At 38.9% G+C, this 23,605-nt stretch overlaps 2 protein-coding genes across 3 annotated transcripts; one reads left to right on the top strand and one right to left on the bottom strand.

The window, feature by feature from the left end:
• The first annotated feature begins 214 nt into the window (after window positions 1–214).
• LOC114477674 (discoidin, CUB and LCCL domain-containing protein 1) lies at window positions 215–16,580 on the top strand. The gene is made up of 15 exons (XM_028470147.1): window positions 215–398; window positions 3,646–3,867; window positions 4,694–4,831; window positions 9,547–9,598; window positions 9,688–9,760; window positions 9,852–9,985; window positions 10,714–10,751; window positions 10,942–11,133; window positions 11,227–11,336; window positions 11,433–11,607; window positions 12,102–12,194; window positions 12,275–12,368; window positions 12,843–12,880; window positions 12,966–13,073; window positions 15,664–16,580. Exons 1-15 carry the CDS (start codon window positions 296–298, stop codon window positions 16,077–16,079), a joined length of 1,986 nt encoding a protein of 661 aa, XP_028325948.1. The 5' UTR covers window positions 215–295; the 3' UTR covers window positions 16,080–16,580.
• Window positions 16,581–17,558: 978 nt separating this feature from the next.
• LOC114477677 (zinc finger protein 239) lies at window positions 17,559–22,329 on the bottom strand. Of its 2 annotated transcripts, XM_028470154.1 has the most exons (3): window positions 22,148–22,329; window positions 21,817–22,075; window positions 17,559–19,610 (listed from the first exon to the last, which is right to left on the bottom strand). In XM_028470154.1, the coding sequence occupies exons 1-3, from the start codon at window positions 22,172–22,174 to the stop codon at window positions 18,208–18,210; spliced, it is 1,689 nt and encodes a 562-aa protein (XP_028325955.1). In that variant the 5' UTR covers window positions 22,175–22,329; the 3' UTR covers window positions 17,559–18,207. The 2 variants fall into 2 exon arrangements, with proteins under 2 accessions (XP_028325955.1, XP_028325954.1); XM_028470153.1 differs by having other exon boundaries at window positions 21,817–22,329.
• Window positions 22,330–23,605: the final 1,276 nt, after the last annotated feature.

Raw genomic sequence — 23,605 nt, 5'->3', positions numbered from 1 at the left:
TGTGGGCTATGAAACAGTGACCGAGTTTTTACATTACTATATATATTGTAGATGAAGGTTTGGAGGGTAAACAATCAGTTTGGCCTCAGCCCACCCTGCTTTAAGAAAGGAATGCCGGGCCACGTTTGATTGACACTCCAACGGACCAATGGGAACGCTAGTTTGTGACTCGTAACCAATAGGAAACATCCACTACTTTATGCTTCAACTTTTTCTTTCCTTTATTGAAGCCGTAGCGTCGAGCCGTCGCGCTCAGCAGTATGAACATTACGGTCCACTGGAAACACTGGGAACCATGCAGGCAAAGGGCCACAACACCAGGGAAGCTGTAAAGTTTTTCGTGGCTGGTTTTTGGATCATTCTGGGCGTCTGTAGTGTCGGTGTCCACGGACAGGAAGGTAAGCACTGACCTCCGGTCTGTTGATAAGGATACGTGACGTGACACTGGCTCTCAAAGGTCTCAACAACTATTTCAATTGTGTTTCTTTTCAGGTAAATACATTGTTTTAGTGTTTTAGAGTGTGTTCTGTTAAAATTAAATAGAAACAGTCTAACACATATTGCAACCTTTGCTTTAACTACGGTAAATTATATCTAATTTAACCTTTTTTTTTTAAAATTTATTTATTTTAGAGTTTTCCCAAATAAATAATTACTTAAATACTTTAAACCCCGTTACACAACTTTTCAGCTTTTACTACTGTATTTTTTTTTCTTCGTTTTTTTCAGTTTGTTTTTTTACTCCTACATATTTTCCCAACATAACCCATAAAACATCTATTTATATATTAGTAGTTACACATTATAAATGTACATGAACACTGTAAATAAATGTATTTGTGATTAGGTGCAAAGGTCTTCCATGTGTGATGTCAGGCTGGTAACATTCTTCAGATACACTCTGTTTACCTTCTGATCCTAACTATCAGCCTACCTTTCCCATGCCTTCTATTTCAAAACAATGGTCAAGCCCTGCATGAATCACAGGGAATGTCTACTTATACACAGAGAGAGAGAGAGAGAGAGAGAGAACTACACACACACACACACACACACACACACACACACACACACAAACAAGCAGTTAGGCTGTAAACTATGATTTCAACAAATCTATGTTGTTTTTGTCAGTTTCAGTGGATCAAATCTTTAAAGTAATTGGATGATGATTGAGTCCCAAAAGTCCACATTTACTCCAATTCTTCTTTTCTTTTTAGTACATGTGTGGCCTTTGTATGGGAAATATAATCTATTTGTGATAGACACACAACACTGGGTGAAGCAATGTAGTGACAGGCAGCATAGGTGAACATCCTGTCTGCTAGCGAGGACCTGTAAGGACCTGCCAGTGAAGTTGCGAGTGGATACCGATGTTGTTGGCGTGCTCCTGATCGACTCGTCTGCAGTTCCACCCCCCAGTTTGATGACGCCTCTCTCAAGCTCACACTGTTTAACTCCAAACTGGTCGGGACAAGCTGAGCATAACCAAGAACCAGACCAGCCTGGAGACTGACTGTAGTTCAGTGAGCAAAGGGACAATTATCGGCCACCCATGACTTTTAAAAAAACACTTTTTTAGCATAGCTGCATCAAAGATATCGCACCGGAAAGTGACAGATCACAGTCTCTTGGCCTTGGTTACAGTAATATCACTTTGGCATTTCCAGTTAATACGTCTGGGATTCAAAGAGGGGAAAACATGTTGAGTTTTATGGTATGAGGGGCTGCTGGGTGTCGGGAAGTAGATGTCGGATGTGTGGCAACATGTGAGCGGAAGGTCATGTTGTGGTTTCTCTTTAACAAATGTCCTGGAGCCTTATATGGTCGAGCAGCTTAGGAAGAGTGTTTAGATTTAGATTAACCCTTGTGACATCATCAGGTTTCTTTTGACCATTCTAGGACCAAACTTTTTTTTTTTTTAGCAAGCTCCTATCTTTGATTGGCCGCTGTGGGAATTGACTCACTCGATTTCTGTGGTTGGCGATGATGTTGAGTGATCTAAATATTTGTGTTCCTGTTCATGTGTTAGTCACAACAACCACAGGTCAACGGAAGTAATAAATTACCACTAAAAAAAAGAAAAAGAAAAAAAAAAAAACATTTAAAATCTATTTTTTTTGGCTTTTCTTGATTTACTTCATTAGAATGGAATTTAACCCTTAAACATCAACACATCCAGGTATGTGCGCATTAAAATGACCGTAACTTGGGTAAAACTTGCTCTATTGGAAAAATTAATTAAAAATTAAATAAAATAAAAAACTTATTTTGTTTTTGTGTTTTTCATTATTCTAAAATGATATTACATTGATATAACATGTAATAAATGGTTACAAAAAAAATAAATAAACCCTGCCAATTATTGGAAGTCTTAAGTGTCCTTATACAACATTTACTGACCAATTTATAGACAAAATAAGCAAGAAAAAAAACAGACGGAAATGTTAATATTACAGGTGTTAAAGGGTTAAATTGTCTTAGTAAGATTCATAGATGATATAATTTAGCAAATATGTACAGTACCTGATTGTATTTTTCAATGTTTTTACGTTTCTCTCCCTTGTCAGTGATAGTTAATGAACTAAGTTGTGTTGTGAAATCACATACTTGTATACATGCCCTGGTCTGCTCAACATGTTTGATCAGAACACTTACTCATCAGTCATCATCAAACACTTTCTCACCAATGGTCCAATAATCAAAATATTTGTTCAAGTGAATCAATGTCTGCTTATCCTTTTTATATTGAGTTGATATATGAGCCATCACTTACAGAAGTCAGATTTATTTTCTTAAACAAATATTAAAGATATAACCTCGCTCAATTAGAAGTGTTTACTGTTATTTGTTTGGTTTTGAATGTTTTAGGAACTGCACAAGTCATTGTGTAACTGAATAAGTGATCAACAAAGTGACTGAAACAAATAACAAAGAGCCAGGACTGTTTCTTTGGTAGACTGTCATAATAATAACAAACATAAATACAGTATAGAGCACGTGTCAAACTCATGGCTCAGGGGCCAAATCCGGCCCTTTGGAGTATCCAATTCAGCCCGCAGGAGAAAGTAAAAATGACAGAGGAAACATGAATCATTGTGTACATGAAACTCAACATTATTTGTAGGTGCTTATATTGCATGATTGGGGTCATTTTTAATGTTAAACTGTTGAAAAAAACCTCAAAATTCTTACAAAATCCTTACATTTTTTTCAAATTATTACATATTTCCCCTATTTAATAGAAATTGGTCACAAAGTCTAGAAAACTTAAAGTGAAGATCCTGTTGGGACTGATATCTGTCACTTATTGCTTGGAATATTGTCGGTTTCCTACATATTTAGTATTTTATGTGTACGTAGAAGTGTAAACGAGGGCACAATAATGTTGAAATTATTAATTTTCCCACATAAACTCTGTGGCCCACTTGAGGTCAAGCTGCTCCGTATTTGGTCCCTGGTATAGAGTGATTTTATGAGAAACTGGCAAAGTGTGTCTCAGGAATACCTTTCATTTTTGGGCTTCAACTCCTGTGATTATTGGAGAGAAGGGTAGATGGTAGGATAGATAAATGATAAATGCAGACCCTAGAAGCCAGTTTCTTTAGGTTTTTCCTCACAGCCTGTGTTATGCTTGTCTTTTTACAGGTACCGGCTGTGGACATACAGTACTTGGAACAGATTCTGGTACTTTGGCCTCACAGAACTACCCCGGCACGTACCCCAGTAACACCTGGTGCAGGTGGAGACTTCAGGTGCCTGAGGGAAGGACGTTGCGTTTACTGTTTGGAGATTTTGATGTTGAGAAGAGTCCAGGCTGCGGTAACGGATCTCTGGTGATTACAGACAAAGCAGGAGAAGCTAGTCTGGGTACGCTGACCTCTGATCCTCCTTCTTTTACACTTTACAGGGTTAGCGCAGATCTTTAAAAAGAATTAAATTCATCAATTTTAAAATAAGGCCTTAATTGTCATTGAAATGTCTTAAATCAATGTTTCAAAAGTCTTAAATTTTAACATAAATATGATTTTATGATTGTACTTAATCTCACATTTTAAAATAAATGGTAACATTTCTTTTTTAAGATTGTATAATATACTGTAACATTGCAAAATCACGACAGTGGAACCAACTACAAAACAGTGACGTGTTGCAGCGGGACTTTCAACAACATGGGAAAATGTTAATTTAACAAAAATTGCCTTTCCAATGAATTTTTTTCTTAATGGTTTCTAGAGTAATTTTGATTATTTTAGTCTGTTTTATTTGTGTATTTACTGTCATTTTGTGTAATTTGACTGAAGTTGTAGGAACCCTGCTTCAGTTTTGATTACACAGTCACAGCACAGCTAAATTAACAGCAAACACTTACTGTAAGAAATAACTTTGATCTCTTATTTTCATTGTTTCTTGTCTATTCAACAACGTTCAAACCTTGTTTTGCAAGTTCGCAACTAAAGTGACTACAGTTGTACAGCTGTATCAAAAGCATGTCTTGAGGGCACAAAAATCTGACAGCAGACCAAAACGAGTGCCGAGTTAGAAGAGCACAATATTCAAAGAGACTCGGCCTTATTATGGGATTCCTCAGCACCTTGCTCGTGAGCTTTATTTCACTTCTTTGTCCTTACACACCGACTCTCCATGTGGCTTAATAAGTCTGCGATGCCTATTAATGTATTTGTGCTTGTTTTAGGTCCAGTTTGTGGGAAGCTTGATGCAACAGAAAGGAATGTGACACTTAAAAATAATGAAGTAACAATAACATTCAAGTCAGGCCCACATCGTTCTGGACGAGGGTTTTTACTCTCCTATTCTACCGATCAGCATCCAGGTATGTCTGCTTTCTTTCAGCACTTTGATCACTATTGGTGTAATATTTAAGTGAACATGTGTTCCAGTTAAATGACTTTAAGTTAGTGCCACAAACTTTACCTATACAGCAAGGTTGTTTGATCAAGTGTGGGAAAATAGGAGCGTTTCTAATAGCATGATTATCGGGATAGATGTTTGCAGTGATGATGTAAAGCTCCAGTGGTCAGAGAAAAACTGAATTGAGCTTAAGGACGAGACTTATCACCTGACTGCTCTAATAGTTGTTCTGTGAGATGAATCACTGGTTGTTTAAAAAAACGTGTGTTACTAATAACTGAGCTATAATTCAAAGTAAGGCATAATTACTGGCCAACACCAAGTGTAAAGCTTGCTGTGGTTTGATGATGCATTATAACAGAGTGACTACAGTCTTGCTCAGCAGTATCCCTCAGACGCAGCTCCTGGGCCGTGGCTGGTTCTGCCCCAGAGATAATAAGATTATAAGTGCAGTGGTCATATACAATTGTTAATAATTGGTCAGATGTTTTAATTTAACCATGATTTATTGACTTATGTTGTTTGAACCACCCAGAGCAGAAAGTTGTCACAACACATGCCCTGAAATAGGAAATACATACTTCGTATGATGGATCAGGAGATTGTCAACATGCTGGTGGTCAGGTTCAACTGGTTATCATGGTATCTGGTCACCAGTTTCCAATTGCACCAATATCCAACAATGAATTAGAGAACTGTGTTTGGCACACTATTTGGGTGACTTTTATTTATGAATTTCATGGTAAACACGTTTCCACCAAATAATAATTCAACTTTTTTACGTGATAAACTTAAGTGCGAGTTCTCATATATGGTCCAAGCCGGTATTAAACCTAATTTCTTGTTCATTTTGACAAAGACGTAAGAAAAAACGTTTTTGGACAATATATAGTGTGATTAAGAAACTTACACAAATGAATGATGAATAGCATTATGTTTTCAGGAAATTACTTAAGAACAAAGTAATAGAAAGCTGCAAAATATCTTTGAAATTTTGACTTTTTCCAGCAGTAACCACTCTTAACAATTTTGTTCATATAATTTAGGCATTTGTTTGTTTATATATAATGTTGACTGGTTGAGCTTTAAAACATGTAACACATGTACTGTATGTGTGAGGCTTTGAGTCACAGTCTTTTTGGCATTCCTCCTCCATTCGTAGCTTTGCTAAGAAAACAGGAGTCAGGCTCTTTCTCGTGGGTTGAATGGAGTGAGGCCTCAAGCTTCAATCTGTCTCTTGGAATGATTGGATTTCTCCCTCATCAACCACCAACTTTCCCACCAAGTCCATCTGTTAACTAATGAAACCTTCCCAGGTCCTATTCTCCCAATCTGTACTGATGCCAAAGTCAGTTATAATATGTGCTGATGCAATCAGTTTATATAGTACATATTTTAAATTGCACTTCATGACTAAATCTTGTGACCAGTTCTTGGACAAAAGTGCTTATTGGTGACTTGGTTATAAGAATCTATAAATCAGTAGTGTATAGATGCAACATCTTGGCCATTAATCAATTAGGATTGTTTCAAATTGAGAATAACTGCAAAGAAAGGTATAAAATACATAATAAAATTCAAGCCTCAACATAATGAGAATCAATACCAGTTTACAATTGATTTTACATCAGCCAGCAGATGCAGAAATAAAGATTCTTCTAACGACAGAAGTAAGTTTAGCCTCAATATTCATTAGTGATAGACGATACATTGGCTGGCCGATGTTATCGGTAGAGCTGCTCAATCGGTAGAGCTGCTCAAAATTCGATTACGATTTTGATTATTACGCCCAACGATTACAAAAATAACATAATCGAGAAAAATTATTGGGATTATTTTTTTTAAATATCTTTTAATTGCTAAATAAAACAAACCCACTATTTCGGACATCTACAAATAATAAAGCTTGGCACACACGTTAGTAATACTAACTTTGAGTTGTTTAATCCACTCACATGCAAGCTCCTCCCCTTCGCCCCGCCCCCCTCAAAGCCAAAGCTAGCAGTCAGGCTAACATGAGGAAAGTTGTTGCTAGTGGTCTTGAAACATGGCAGGAGAAATGCAGCAAAAACACGGTAAACAAAAAATGCAAGTCAAATTCTCTGATATGGGAAAACTTTGGGTTTGATGATGAAGACCGAGAGCAGACGTGGGCAACTGGCGGCCCGGGGGCTACATGTGGGTCTCAGTCTAATTTTGTGTGGCCCCCAAAATTGTAGTATAACGTACACAAACAATTCCCAAAATACATAAAATGACAACAAAGACAAACACAGCAACCACTTAAACAACATTTCTTCATAAAACACACATGAACAAAAAAAAAAAAATGAAAATACAGAAAAGAACAAAAATACAGAAAGTGACCCCAAAAATGCACAAATTGACAACAAATATTAACAGAAAAATACACATAATTACAACAAGAACACAAAAAAATATGAAAAACACACAAAAGGACTAAAAACAAAACCCTGTTCCCCTACTTTAATGCTCTAATTAGTCATTATTCTATATGCCCACATGAATGTTGATAATGTGGCCCTCAGATCAGATTCAATGGCATTTCAGTGGCCCCCGCTGTGATAAAGTTGCTCATCCCTGACCTAGAGCAAAGACACATCACGTGCAAAAAGTGTTTTGTTTTGTGCAAAAGTGAACATACTTGATTGTAGTGTTTGAAGGATTTTATTTATGTTTAAATAATAGATTTTGTGTTTTTTTTGTACAAAAAATAAATAACTTTTTGGTTGACAAATAATCGTTTGAATAATCGTGATTATTATTTTTTCTATAATCGAGCAGCCCTAATTATCGGCCGATTTTTGCGTTTTTTGTGTGTATATTGGTATCAGCCGATGTGGGCTACTGCGTTCGCCGATTCGCATTAATCACAGAAAGCAGAAATATTTTTTACTTGTTCTTGTTCTGCATCACCTGTTTTTAATATTTGTTAAATATTTTTTATTTGTTGTCGTTCTACCTCATCTTTGTTAATCTCAATAAATGTTCCTTTTTTTTTAAAAAAAATGAGACTCTTACCATTTGTTATCATCATTTTGTCATTTTTATGATGTAAAATGAGGGAGCAAAAGTAGTATCGGCTCCAAATATCGGCTCAAGAAAATCGGCAGTTTGTATCGGTCTACGACTGATGAAAAAGAAATCGGTGTCGGCATCGGCCCTAAAAACTCGGCCTATCCCTAATATTCATACATTTGTCAAAAACCATCCCAGATTCTCACCATTTGGGTAAATAAGTAGTCAATGCAACAATGTCAGAAATGCTCACAATAGTTACTTAACATTATAAAATAGTAATGAAACAAGAGCCAAACCTCCACCTAGAGCCAAATCTCTCTGCCATATATTGGCAGTTACCTAGATCAGTGATCCTGATCATTGTACCATGATCATTCATACTTTAAAGAAGACATTTTTATTGCCATTGATAACAGTACAGTAGGTCCAAATGTATGGATCCGATCTGAAATAAACTGTGGATTACGAAGTGAGATATGAATTTCGCTAATGATGACATATACATCCAGGATCATTAAATTGATCCGGATCCCCTCCTAAATTTAATGGAACAGAGTTTTGTTGGTAACACCTACAGATGGTCTATCACAGACATAGGCAACTGGCGACATGTGGCCTTCGGTCTAATTTTGTGCGCTCCCCAAAAATTGTATTTCAAGAAGTTGGAAGGAATATCAAGCCCAACATAATACACAAAATAACTCCCAAAATATACAAATCCACAGCAATATGCACAAAGTACCCATAAAAATTCCAACCATAAAAATGACAACAAAAATAGACACAACAACCACTTAAACAAAATGACTACGAAAACACAAAAAACAACACCACGTTACAGAATACCTCCAAAGACACACAAATTGTCAACAAAATTACACAAAATGACATGAAAAATACAGAAAACAACCAAAATACAGAAAGTGACACCAAAAACGCACAAATGGACAACATAAATGCAGGAAATGACAGAAAAATACACCACCACACAAAATAACCACAGACAAAGATCAAATGCTCAGATAAATCATTATTCTAATGATGACATGAATATTGATCATGTGGCCCTCGGATCAGATACAATCACATTTTTGTGGCCCCCGCTGTGATAGTGTTGCCCATCCCTGGTCTATTGTTAAAAAAGTGCCTTGATCCAAGAAATGGGGAACTTTTAACTGTTCTGGCACAAAATCTGATAACGTTGGGTGTTTTATAAATTGTAGACGTGTTTACAGTGAATGCTACACCATATTTGGACGGCCTCCTCCTCTCTGCGTGAGGTCATCTGTACAGTATGTATCATAGCTTCCTGTTTTTGACCAAGTTGTTTATGAAATCACCTCATGTCCTAAGCCCTTGTTGAGACACACAAACCACTGTCTGTTAACATCAGACTGACACAGTTCACCAGTACAGCAGACAGAGTCTCAGCAACAAAGGGCTTAGTCACATCAGCAGTGATGACCACTGGCTGTCTAATACTGTACAGCACACATGGAGAATGCTTGGCTGTTACACACAGAGAGTCAGTGTTTGAGCGTTGGAGTGAAAGGTAGAAGATGTTACATAAGTCGAAGGACGTGTGCACACGGTTTTAAACGAGTGTTGATACAAAGATGTGTTTTGTCTTTTCAGATCTTATTTCATGTTTACAGCGAGGATCTCATTTTAGCTCGGAGCAATTTAGGTAAGTGTTTGATCTCTGCGTCTGCTACCTTTGAGTGCTTCACTTGGTGCTGCCCTGAGTTTCTCACATGTTGCTCTGCTGCTCCTCAGCGTGTACTGCCCTGCTGGATGTACCAATGTGGCCGGGGACATTTGGGGGAACTCTGAGGAGGGTTACAGAGACGTGAGCATGACATGTTTACATCCCAGCTTCATAGCACACCTGTTAGAATACACTGAATCTAACATTGCTCCTCATTTGATGTCCACCATAGACCTCCATCCTGTGCAAGTCTGCAGTGCATGCTGGAGCTACGTCTGACCGTGTTGGCGGTCGTGTGACCGTCAGTCGTGGGAGAAGTCTCACACGTTATGAATCCACCTACGCCAATGGAATCCTGTCTAAAACGTAGGTTTATAGTTTTTTAGTTTAGTTTTTTAGTTATTGTTTTTTGCCTCCTTCATGTCTGAATGTCACTGGTCAACACTACATGTAGTAAAATCTTTTCATGACAACTATGCTTGTTTTATTTTCATTTTTTGCAAAATAATGGTAATAATACGACATATTGCATAACAGCGTTTCTCAACTGGTCTCACCCTGGGACCCACATTTTGCCACGCTACCCACACACATATACAATATTTTTTTAAACATAAATCTATATAGTTTTCCTGTGCAACATGTATTATACAGCATGCCTGTCAAAACAAGTTTCAGAACAACTTTCAGAATAAAAGACAAGTCAAGCATGAGAGACATTAAGTATTTATTTATTTTTGACCAGCTGTTCGTGACCCAATTTTGGGTCCCGACCCACCAGTTGAGAATCGCTGAGTTTGACTTTATTTGGGGGAAAGAAACAGAAAGAGGGCAGTGTTACACCTGAGTGAGGGATGAGCCAGTGTAGTGACATGTAGAGAGAATATTATCATCCCAATGCTCAGACACTATGACAGTAAGAGTGAAAACATGGAGGGAGTGTGTGCAGAGATATTTCTTGGAAGCATTTCTAAGTTATGTCCCAACGTAAGCTATCCCAAAGCCCATACATGCCTCCAGATTAGTCTAACAACAATAATTAGTTTAAATAATCTACAAGTGCTAACCCTTGCCTGGCTTTTTTTCTTTGACAGAGGATCCTTATCTGAAAAGAAGTTTCTGTTCCACCATGGTATGAGCAAACACTAACAGTGACTTTTATATGAATAAGACATACACAGAATACAATGTTACAGTTCTGCCTTGGTTTTTGAATAGCTAATGATGTGATTTTTCCCACCACTCTGACAAACTAGCTCACCAGCTGAGTGCAGTTGGCAGTAAAATCCTAATCCAATATTTTTCTTCTGATCTCTTAACAGAATGTAAAAACGTCCAGGCTGTGTCAGGGTTTAACGCCTCCTCTTTCTGGGATAAAGACAGTCCAGAGGACAGAATGTTTTGGTCTTCAAGAAACGTGAAGTTTACCCGTGCCTTCCTCCTCTGGGCTGCCGACGCTAACGATGTGAACCCCTGGGTGGAGATGGAGCTGAGTGACAAAAGCTCAATCACAGGTTGAAAATGAATTTATGAGCATGTGTTTGTTGGTAAATGTTTCTGCGGGTCTTAAATGAAGATCGTTCTAAAGCCGCTCTGTATTTCTGCAGGAATAATAACAATGGGATCAAATGAAAACTACATTGAATCCTACACACTTTCTTTCAGCAAAGATGGAAAGAACTGGAAGGTTTACAAAGGTTTAAGCAAAGAAAAGAGGGTAAGTGGGTTAGAATTGACACACAACCTCTCACTGATGGCTGAGCTTGTGTTTCACTCTGTTACACACTGATTTGCTTGGTGTTTGTGCTCGTAGGTGTTTCCAGCCTGCACGGATGGTCACCTCAGAGTCCTCAATAGTCTGATCCCCCCGGTGGTGGCTCGTTTTGTTCGAGTGCAGCCACTACGCTGGCATGGAAGAGTTTCAGCTGAAGTTCAAGTTCTAGGATGTTCTGCTGCAAAGATCTCACCAAGATCAAGGCCATCTGGAAGTTAGCATCAGCTTCAATTCCAGGATTGTTTCATACATTTTCTGTAACGTAACCAGAAAAATGTTGAAGTGAACCAACTAAACCTGGGGTAACGGGTAAAATGTAAAAAGCAAGTCTAGGTGCCTCATTTAGGGGTCTATTCTCCCGTCTGGACTTGAGCGCTTTTTTGCGCACCTGCAGTTATGCGCTTCTCTCCTACACGTATTCTCTGGTCCAGGCTGCTGACACGCCCACCGCGCATAAGGAGCCAAAAAGCGTGCAGTGTGTGAATGTGGGCAAACTGTGGCTTTACGTTGTACACAGTGTTAAAATAGTTTAATCAGTTTGACATATTTTTATAAATCACAAACTCTGTATGGAAAGTGTTGTGCGCATATTTCAGGTCCCGTTTTGGGCATACGCAACAGCCTAAAAAGCACTCAACAAACTAACAAATGTGGCCCATGCTGGGTTTTTATAACCTGTTGTTTTTTTTTTTGTTGTTTTCTTTAAAGACTCTTCGTCCAATAGAGTCAACTCAGATACACCACGTCCAAGTCCGTCTCCCACTCCTACAGAAGGCCCCGTGTTTGTGGAAACACATTTAAGTATGTATCATTATATGCTTTGATAACTGTTTATTGCACACTGCTTTCCTTGTTCACACCTGCGTCTGACACTGTAAAAGGTTCCAGTCAGCCAGTGATAGTGGCAGTGGGCGTGGTCTTGGGCCTGATTATGTGTGGCAGCTGCTTGTTGGCTGGAGTCTGGTGGAGACGAAGGTAAAGTCCATTAGATTGTGTTTTGTTTTGGCCTAAAGTTTTGACTTGTACAATCGATTATAAAACTGATAAAACAACTTCCACATGCATAGTGTCACCAACATTGTATAAAAGTTAACTGAAGTGACATATTAAATGCCTCAGAAGATGGAGAAGTTTATATCAAAGCAAAAAAGGCCCAAATGTAGGTGTATAAACAGTCACGTTAGCCTCATTGTTTCTGATTTAGTTTATTTATTTATTTTATTTTTTTACAAAGATATAAAGAGAAATTACCACAAAAAATGCACCAAACTAAAATATTTAAACTAAAAAAAAAGGAAAATGTCTCGACTTGTTGACATATTCCATTAGGAGTGGGAATACCTATAGATTTACATCATTTACTTTTTGACACATTAGGTTTGAAAATGACACTTTGTTATGAATTGCCACCATGTTTTTATTTAAAACCCTTTCTGTGTTTGTACATAGGAAAAAGAAAGCTCAAATGAAGTACTCATTACCCACAAGTAAGTCTGGTGTTGGTTTATTTTACATCTAACAAGCTGTGGTTCCAAAGCTCTGATAATGATGCTGTGGTTTCGTATCAACCAGGTTGTCAGAGTTTTAAAGCAAAGAGTTTTCCCTGCCCACACTCGGAGCTCATCTCGTACCCACTGGAACGAAATGTACTGGACGCACTGCCCAGTCCTCCTCTTAATGGTGAGGGTTTGTAGTTTCTCTCAATCTATTTGAATGTCGTTTACAGCGGCACCTGTTTTTACCAGTATAATCAGTGGGCATGTGTGTGGCTAGTTTTTTTGTTTGCTCTCTCCATCCTTCATTTTTCCACGTTCACTCTATTTGGCCTCAGTGGTGGGTTTGAACAGCTCAGCCTGACATGACAGTTAAACAGGCCTCTCTGCGGGCCTCCATTCTTTGCCCTGGCTCCGCCCATCACCCAGACGCAGAATAAACATTCCTTTCTTTGGTCCATGAAGCCTCTCTCAAAGAGACCCTTTAATTGGAGCTTGATAAGCTAACCCCCCACCCCCACCAGTCCCATCTCTGCCTCCCCATCCCCTCTCCTCATTCATATTATGATCATATGTAAAAATGCAGTAATGCCTTTTACATTAAACAATTGGAAGAGTGGTAGGAATACTTCCTAAAGTAGAACCGTTCAATTACAATTCAGTTATGATTATAATAATCAGCATTTTCACAAAATACATTATTATTATTTTTCCCCTGAAATTCAATTACGTTCTCAATTACTAAAGTCCAATTACAATTTTACTAGCTTTTATTCATATAAGGGACTATTCTGCCGTCTGGACTTAAGCGCTTTTTTTGCGCGCCTGCAGTAACGCACTTCTCTCCTATGCGTATTCTCCGGTCCAGGCTGCTGACACGCCCACCGCGTGTAAGGAGACCAAAAGCGCATATGTGTGAATGAAGGCGGGCTGAAGGAAAGGAGGCGGTGATGACATTTTTTTGGGCTGTCTAGAAATCACGGAACATGGAGTTTTCCCAACGTTTATAAATGTAATTGAAATCCGTGAAAATGATAAAGTTCACTTTTAATTTGAAACGTCTTCACTGATAAACAATGTAACAGCTTGATTTGATCAGATCATTATCAGATTATTGCAGTGTGACTGAGTCATAGTTAAAATATTTTTCCTTGATCATCACCACCAGCGTGACCGAGTTAGATGCGCTGGAGATATGAGGAAATAACTCGACCTCAGAGAGATGTTTGCAGTGAAACAGAACTATTGGCTTCCATAATACAGTTTTAAATATCAATTGTTTAAAGCGACCTGAGCTGAGCCTCATTAGTGTTTATTGTATTTTATCCTCTATGGTTTAATATGTTGGTGAAGAATAAGCTTTTTTTTTTTTAAGACAGTGGATTTGTTATCCTTAGTTGATTATTTATATTAGTTAAACATACACTGATGTGCAAAGGAAACTGAAGAATTTATTTATTTTTTACTTTCAACCATATAAATTCTAACTTCTTTTATTAGTTTTTTATTGCTTATATGCTTTTGTTCATGTACTCCTATCGTGTACCAAACAACACTATAAGTAATTAATAAGTATTTCTAACTTGTACAAATACATTGCAGTTCATAAAAATAATAATTTAAAAAAGGCTTCAGTATCGCGATATTACCCGGAACCGTGATACTTTGTCTGGTATAGTATCGTGGTTACTCATTTTCGGAATCGTGACAACTCTATTACTAACATTACTCAATTTTACACTACACTTAGTATGAATAATAATATGGCGTTTTAAAAACACTACGGTACTTAGATTGAAATGAATCAGCATGTCCTCGGCTCTGGAGTGACTCATGAACTCTGACCAATAGTAGCGGGAGATGACATGGCGTGTGCCCGTCTCCTCATCATTAGTCCAGAAACTAACTTAGAGGTCCATCTGTTTGCTGATCGTCGTTTGATTCATACTCTCATCAAATATGACAACATATGGCTTCTCACTGATGTAGCTCCTTCTTGACAAATGAAGTGATGCCATATTTGGCGACATATGTGCAGATTTATTTTCACCACAGGTGAATGATTTTGCGAGCTGCGAATCGGGGAACATGGCTGCAAAGAAGCCAAGTATGTCGCCGTATGGAGAACCCAGAGTACCTCTGGGTGAAATAAAGCTTGTCATAGCCAACTGAGAGCTAGCAGTTGAAGTTGTAGCATCGGTCAGCGGTGATGTCAATAAAGCAGGGATTAGCCTGGTCCCGCTAAGGCTAGCTGCTACCACGTACCGCTGGTGCTAATCATGTGCGACTCGAGGGCTTTGAACCCCATCGTTCCTCAAGAAAAAGTCTTTTAGCAGAGTTAGCAAGTTGCCTCGCTGCTGTTTTCAGCCGTCGCCAACCACCTTCTGAACATATCCTCCTCCATCCACTTAGCGTGTTAACCACTCACTGCGACAATGGTGACACGCAGCATGACGTCAGCGTCTGTAGCCGTCGCACCGTAAACTAGCTATTAATTAAAAAAAAAAAAGTAGCTATTAATGGCGTAGTCTTTCATCCAAGATAGCGTTGTAAATTAAAGTAATACGTACTATTAGCTGTTTTACGGTGGGCCACGGTACTTTCTCATCGGCATTAAGCCGACCGCCAAAAAATGTAATACCTGGAGCAAATTTACGGTGTATTTAAGACAGTTTAAGACCTTAATTATCCAGATTTATTTAAGACTTTTTAAGGACTCGCGGGAACCCAGTAAGATGGTGCTTGATTACATTTCTCTGGTGTTTTTCTCTGTACAGACTATGCAGAACCTGCTCTTACAGCTGTCGGACAGAAGGTGGGCTCAACGTTCAGGCCTCCCACAGCTGTGAGCTACACCACCCCCTTCACCTGTAGCCACTACGACACCCCAGGGACCCTGCCAGAGTACGCAGAGCCACTCCCTCCAGAACCAGAGTATGCCACTCCGTTTGGTGACCAGCCTCCTGAATCCAACCTGTCAACGTTAGCGTCAATGACTCACGGCGGCAAACAGGGACTTCCTGTGACGTCCAAGCACAGTCAGTACGACTGCCCGTCACATCGAATGCTCTTCAATGGCTACTGCACTCCTGCTCTCCATGCCACTGGTCCTCGACCAGTCAGTGTAGTCTACGCAGCACCCAAGGCTCGAAACTCTTCCCAACAGAAGCCCACGTATGAGGAGCCTTTGTGAGCAGATCCATCTGATCTACTGGGTCCAAACGAGAAACTCACAGGACAGAGACTTTGCTCAGAGAGCCATGTGCACACAAAGGATTCCTTTAAGTGGATTTATAACAATACATTTTATATACTTTTCTCTTGATGTGCAAATAACGTACAGGTATGACTGAAATGAACTGTTCAAATGTTTGTTTTTGGGTTGTTTTTTTTTTTTTTTATGAACAGCACTTTTAATATTACACTGAAACGTACGCTTCAGTCAATGTACAACACGAACACAAACGAAGTGGACTGAATGTGTTACTCGTGTTTACAATGGTCTTGTTGTTGACCACTGTAAAGAAAAGGTGGCGTGTTGTTTTAGATATAACCACTAGGTGGCTTCGATGAGCCTCTCACAGGCAGAATGTGTCTGACAGCAGGTTGGTTAACACAACAAAACACACTGTTTAATTAAAGACGCGACGACTTGAAAACCTTCCATTAAAATAACAATAATATATATTTCTAAGATCTGGGAGCAGAGCTGTTTCTATCCTTGTGGGGCGCTATGCAAAAGATGCTTATGGGGGACCTTATTTGTTATAAATGACATTGAGAAATTCTTTATCCAGGGGTTCTGTGACACTGAGGAGGGGGTCGGAAGATACCGCTCAGAAACTAAGAAAATTTAAGAGCAATTTGAGCCTTTTTTGATAATTTTTTATCCTTTTTCTGCAACTACACCAAACTTGCCATATTTTAACCTATTTCCATCACTTTTTCTTGCCATGGTTTAGCTCATTTTAATGCATTTTTCTTACATTACTACCATTTTGCCACTTCATCAAAATTCAATGCTTTTCTGCAAAATGTTTAACACTTTCAAGACATTATGCTTGTTTTTTTTTTTTGCCAATTTAACCACATTCATGATTTGTCATGCCCATTATTAGCCAGTTAATCTAATTGGTTCTACTTTTTTTCTGCCACTTTTAAGCCAATATTGACACTTTCAACCCTTTTCCTGTCCATTTCTGGTCACTTCTAACCCATTTTATTTCTGTTTACAACAAGGATTCACATCTTTAGGATGACTATATACTATAGAGCAAATAATAATAAACTTCCTGGATAACAGTGGATATTATTCAGATAAATAAATGTGGTTATCACAGATTCATAGAACAATAGACCACCATTTTGCTGACTTTATGAATGAGCCCCAAAAAGCTCTACCCTTTACTCCCCCTTATAGATGGCCCTGTCTACTCTCCACATGACTGTTCTTCAATATTCATGTTTGTGTTCCACAACCTTCAGATGCAGTGGGGGTCTCTGGAACCTTTATTTTGGGGGTCGCGGGCTGGAAAGGTTGAGAACCACAGCATTAAATGGCCCATTAACAACTGAAAGACTGGCACCTGTCAAATAATTCCCATAATACCTGTCGGCTGATGTTAAACTGTGTGACTTTGGAGTCCAACCATTTTCACTTAAATAAAACAAGTCACAGCTAATAACAATTTATTTGAAAGCATTTTTTTAAGCATATTAAAGATGAAGACGGGTAAGTTTCATGAGGAGAATCCCAACCCTGTTTCACATAAATAGGTGGAGCTGTATTTGTCTTTGTAACTGTGAACAGGCCTGAAATAAATTAACTTACTAAAAACAACTCAAATAAACATGTTTCCTCTCACCACTTTGTAAAAGCAAAGTATTTTAAATATCATATTGAGATCCATCTACTGGTCTATTCTGTACTTAAAAAAGGTCATAGATTGTTTTGACAAGCTTTACATCATCACAATAGAACAAGAGGGAGGGAGTGGTAAGGCACAATAACAGTTGCTGACTGATGGAACTGGTTTGTTTTTTGTACTTAACCTTTAGAGAGTAAGTGCAGCATAACTGTATGACATGGTTTTTGAAGCCACAGGTTCGTTTTTTTTTTTTTTTTTTAACAAGTTGAAAACACCACGAGAAAAAAATAAGTGGGTAATTGGGGTAATGTTGCATTTTTGTCACGGTTTTTTTTTTTTGTTTTTTTTTTTACCAGTGTAAAGAGATTCCACTTTGGGGTACACTACTTAATACTTGGGAAGAATTCTGAACCAAAAGTGTGAAAAAGTAACTTGATTATCTGCTTTTCTGTGTTATGCCGAGCCCTCACAGTGTGGATCGCTTTCCTGTCCCTTCTCTTTGTCCTGGGAGTAGTGCACCAGGGTCTGGTGTCTGTTCCTGGATGGAGCATCTTTAAATCTCTGTCCACAGTCCTCACATTCATACAGAAGCCCCTGCCTTTGAAAGCCCATCTTTTCTCCCTCTGCCTGAGATTTATGTTCACTTTCTCTCATTGGGATGGATGTGTTTACAGGTTTCTGAGGTGTGTAAAAGGGCTTTTCTGGGGTAATAGTTCTGATACTGGAAGAAGATGAAGTCTTGGGGCGTCCAGGAGAACAATTACGAACTGCAGGTTGATTTGCCACCTCCTTGAATTGTTTGGGGCTCATTGCATGATTGGTGCGGTAATGGGAGCGGATCCCGGAGTGGTTGGAAAAGCCTTTCCCACACAGGCTGCAGACGAAGGGCCTCTCTCCAGTGTGGATGCGTGTGTGATTCTTTAGGGCTCCTGACTGTGAGAAACTCTTCCCACACTGACCACAGCTGTAAGGCTTTTCTCCAGTATGAGTCCTGTGGTGGGCCTGGACCCCTGCTAAGTGAGGAAAGCCTCTCCCACAGAAGTTACAGGTATACGGCCTTTCCCCAGTGTGGATGCGCCTGTGGATCTTCAGAGCTCCAGACTGACTAAATCTTTTCCCACAATCGGAGCAGGAATAGGGTCGTGCACCCGTGTGCACGTGCAGGTGTATGCGGAGGTTGCTGTGAGAGTTGAAGGTGCGACCACACTCGGTGCAGATGAAACCAGGAGGTTTGTTTGCGTGCTCCGATCTTTGATGCTGCAGCAGCTGGGTAGGTCTACAGAAGGAAGTAGAGCAATGCATGCAGGGATACACAGACACAGAGTCAGTTAGTGTCCTGTCTTTTTCCTGTCTGTGCTGGTGGTGGCACACCTGGTTGCAGGTAAAACAGCAGCAGGAATAAGAACCTGACACCTGTGGAGTGGGAGGTAAACAGGACATCAGAGGGCGGTGGTGGTGAAAATGTTGGTGAGCGTGGGAATGGGAGAGGGAATGGGAATGGTCTGGAGCTCTGTGGTTTGGGTGGAGGGAAGAACAGCAACACAAACATGGAAACAATAAGTTAGTCATGGAGGTGGAAGATGCCTCAGAGGGACCAGGGACCAGGTTAGAGTCTTGGCGGTGTGTTCTCCTCTCAGAGTCCATCTCTGAACCACCAGACGACCTGTTCTCCAGCTGGGAGGTGGAGCTTCCTACGATGGGATCGGGCGAGCACGAGCTGATGCTGAGATCTTTGGGGTGGCACAGAGGATCAGGTTCAGGTGCTGAGGCCAAAGACCTCTTGGATGTCAGATTCTTTGAAGAAGTTGAAGCAGTGGAGTACGGACAGCCAGGGCAGGTGCAGGTGTGAGGGACATCTATAGCAGAGAAAAACAAAATCATGTTTTTAATTAAAAAGTGATTGAGACTTGAGATCATTCAAACTGGGTGGATGATAAACTGTAAGTTTAGTTGATGCAGGTTAAAGGGGACATATGAAAAATGTTCACCGTTTAAAACAGTTCCCTGTGGTCTAAATGACTTATCTATGCTGGTGTTTGGTCAAGCAACAGAAGAGGTTTAATACCCTGTATCATCGAGTTCTGTGACAGCGCTCTGTTTTGGGGGGTGTGTCCCTGGTGGGTGGAGTCCAAGGGTGGACTTACCAGCAGAGGAGAGTGTATTTTACCCATTTGTGACGTCACAAATGTGTAAAATTTGAAACGGAGCAATTTTATCTGCGTTGCAAGACTTACACAGACCACAAACGAACGACTGGATGGTGTTATTTCACATTTTGTGTGCTGGTGGACACTCAAGTTACCTCATATGTGAATCAAAAAAACTGCAAAAGTGGATTTTTTTATAATATGTCCGTTAAAAGTGAAGCATGACATCTCAAATAAAGGTTTTGGGATTACAACTTGGCCTTTTTGTTCTTGTGTTGCTTATGCCATCTCATATGTGCATGAGTCATAGAGTTTAATGTTAACTAGATGAGGCCTTCATACAAGAAAGTTTGGGGTTGAGGTAGATGAATAGCAATAAAAATGCTAAATCGATTAAAAAAAAAGGTTCAAAATGGACAAAAATCTCATGGTAAAAAGTAACGTAAAGGCCTAGAATATATCTGAACAAAAAGGCATATCAACAATCCCTAAAGAGGCACAGCATTAATTTACGTTCTCAATACTTTCGTAGAGTTCCATAAATAGTATCTGTTATTCCTAAATGTTTATTATAAAACATCTTTGTTGCCATTTCTTTTAAGGGTGGTGAAGAAAATTAACCACAATTTTATTATTGACAATTAGGAATCGATTCCTAAATTTCCAAACATTGAGTATTTTTATTTTTACACAATACAATATTGAAGATGCTGTGACGTGTTATAAGAAGTCAGATATATTCAGCAACTGAACATTGGGATTTTATGACTTTTCAAACTGATTCAGAATCAATATATTGAGTCGTCCCAAATCCAATCACTTGTTTCTCACCCCATTTCAGATATTTCCTGAAAATTTCATCACAATCTGTCCTTTAGTTTTGAGTTCTTCACGGACAAACAAACAAACAAACCAAAAAATAGATAAATAAACAAACACCAGCAAAAACATTATCTTCTTGGCAAAGATAATAATTGAAAATCAATTTTGTAATGGAATGAAATCAGGATATTGATTCGTTCTTTGGTTAGGCTGCTTTCTGGACACGTATAACAGACATTCATGCAATGTTGGTTGTTGAGGTTTGTATATTCTTGTGATCTTTCTTTTAGGCTCTTTTTGGTTTTAATATTTGCAAATATTCATCAGTGTGAATGTGGTGTGTGAGTGAGTGTTGGTGGTCAGAGGGACGATGGGGCACTAAGGATGGATGCCTCGCTCTTGTCAATCTGCCCGAGAGCAGCTGTGGCTACACTAGTAGCTTACCACCACTGTGTGTGGAGTGAAAGAATAATGCGCATCAATGTAAAGTGTCTATGAAAAAGCGCAATATAAAATCCAATGCAATGCATTATTATTAGGAAGTGTCTACTGATACAGTAACGTATTAATAGCCTCCAGGACTATGGGTATGTTACGTCAGAATGGTCGGCTGGTCTAAGGCACCGCACTCAAGAATTCTTCCTTCTGCTGTCGTGGGTTCGAATCCCACTTTTGTTTTTTTGTTTTTTTTTTCTTCATTTTCACATATTTAACATTGCAAATTCCACCTTTAAAAATACATATACAATATATATATATATATATATATATAAGGGAATTTCCTGAGGGTTAAAATACAAGGGTTAGCGAGGTAGCTAAATATAAATATGAGCTAAAATAAACCTGACGGAACTTTAAGTCACGTGGTGCACCTATCACGTCACCTAGACTGGCATTCTATTCAGACGTTTCCGTATCAATAGCCACAGCTTTATTATCATTATTATTATTATTGTGGTTGGCCATGTCAGCCTCAGTGTGTTACTATGGTTTCTGGTTTCATTCCAGCTGTTGGTAAAAGATTGAGGAACAGCTTATTCCATAGCAGAGCACACTCTGTCTTTTATTGTGACACATCTGGATAAGAGCCCACCTTCTCTCGTGCCTCTGCCAGCTGTGGCTTGCAGGACCTCAGGATGCTGCTGCTGCTGTGGAGGAGGAGGATGAGGAGGATGAGGAGGAGGATTATGAGGAGGAGGAAGAGGAGGAAGTTCGAGCGAGGCTGGTTTGGGTTTAAATCCCACTCCTGCAGCCACGCCCCACACTGCGCCGAGCACATCTGGGTGTGTTTTGGAGGTGTGTCCAGATGTGAGCAGGTCTCCGATGAAGTGGTGTAGGTCCATCCAGGAGCCCTGCGCGTGCACAGGAGTGTGTGAAAGGCTGCAGATGTTCCCACACAGTTCAGGGGTCAGTGAAGTACTCACTGCGTCGCTGCTCTTGTCTTTGTCCATAGAATCCAAAACAAACAAAACCACGGAGATGAATGTGATTTAACACAGATGTGAATAAAACCACTGGCTACTTATTCACTGATAATAGTTAAAAACACATTAGGAGTCCGTTCACCAGTGGAAGCACTGGTGAAACCCGCAGGAACCAGACTGGAACTATCCGGTCAGCAGACGTTGCATTTCCGGTTGACAAAGGGAGAGGGTTGCCAGGTCCAACTGATGTTTTTCCGTTTCCTAATATCTACAAGTAAAATCAACCTTTATTGCTGTATTGGCACCTCATTATCTGTAATGGCAACTCTCTAACACAATATGAAAAAATCTTTAATAGAATTCCGGCAAATTCTGTTAGACAACGAAATTCATTTTAAAGCATTAAATAATATCTATCCAAGTAAGGGTTTATCATATCAAATGTTTAAAATTGATGTGAGTAAATGTTCTTTCAGTGATATTTAATATGACACTGTTGAGCTTATTTTTGTTTTCGGTTTTTTGTACATGCACAAAAAAAAAAAAAAAAAAAAAAAAAAGAATGAAATAAAATAAATTATTACAGGACTGGATTTACTTCACTTGAGTTTGGTCACACCAAGTTTAGCTAAAAAATTAAGTATAAAAGTAAATATTTTCTGTGTGACTCAGTTCTAATTTTGGCAACATTTTTAATTCATAAATGCAGATATTTATGAATGTAATTTAAAAATGTTTTGGATTAGTTAAAAAAAAAAGTTAAATTTTTTGTTTGGTTGATTTTTATTTTAGAAATAATAATATTCATCCTTTACTCAATACACCCACAAAATTATTAAAACGCACGGCACGTAATAAAGTTCAAAACGGCACAATTTGGCGGTGTTAGCCAACCTGGCAACACAGTTTGAGGCGACAAGCAGGGGATTGTAGTCTTTTCCCGCCATTGACCAGCAGGTAGTTTATGTTCATAACTATCAGGACACCTGTCATTGTTGCCAAGTTGAACTGTTTCCCATTATTTGTTTCAGGGTGAAACATCTAATCTAAATGTCAAAAGGCTGCCAGAATTACTAATATAAACGATCAGGGTTTAGGTTAAAGTACGCGTTCATAATCAATTTCAAAGGGTGACATTGTTAAAAATTGCTAAACTGTCATAGCATATATTTGTGTTTTTTAAGGTATTGATCACTACGCAACTTTGCAATTCTCCTTTAATGACAATTCATAAAGTTTTTACCTATAAAGATATTTTCAACTTTTAAACATTTATTGAATTCCATTTAGCACTAATGTGTACACTTGTTACAAAAACAGCTAAATATCCAGAAAAATGTACCCCACATGTACAATAGCCTTTAATTTATCCATTTAAAGTCACAGAACCCCTTTCATACCCCAATAAGAATATAAACTTCTAAAAATAAAGGCATCAGATCAGTGTTTCACTCAAAC

Source organism: Gouania willdenowi, chromosome 16 (genome assembly GCF_900634775.1).
Source record: "Gouania willdenowi chromosome 16, fGouWil2.1, whole genome shotgun sequence".
Classification (NCBI taxonomy): Eukaryota; Metazoa; Chordata; class Actinopteri; order Blenniiformes; family Gobiesocidae; genus Gouania; species Gouania willdenowi.
Note: the sequence above shows the minus strand (reverse complement) of the source record. Positions and strands in the feature narration are given on the sequence as shown.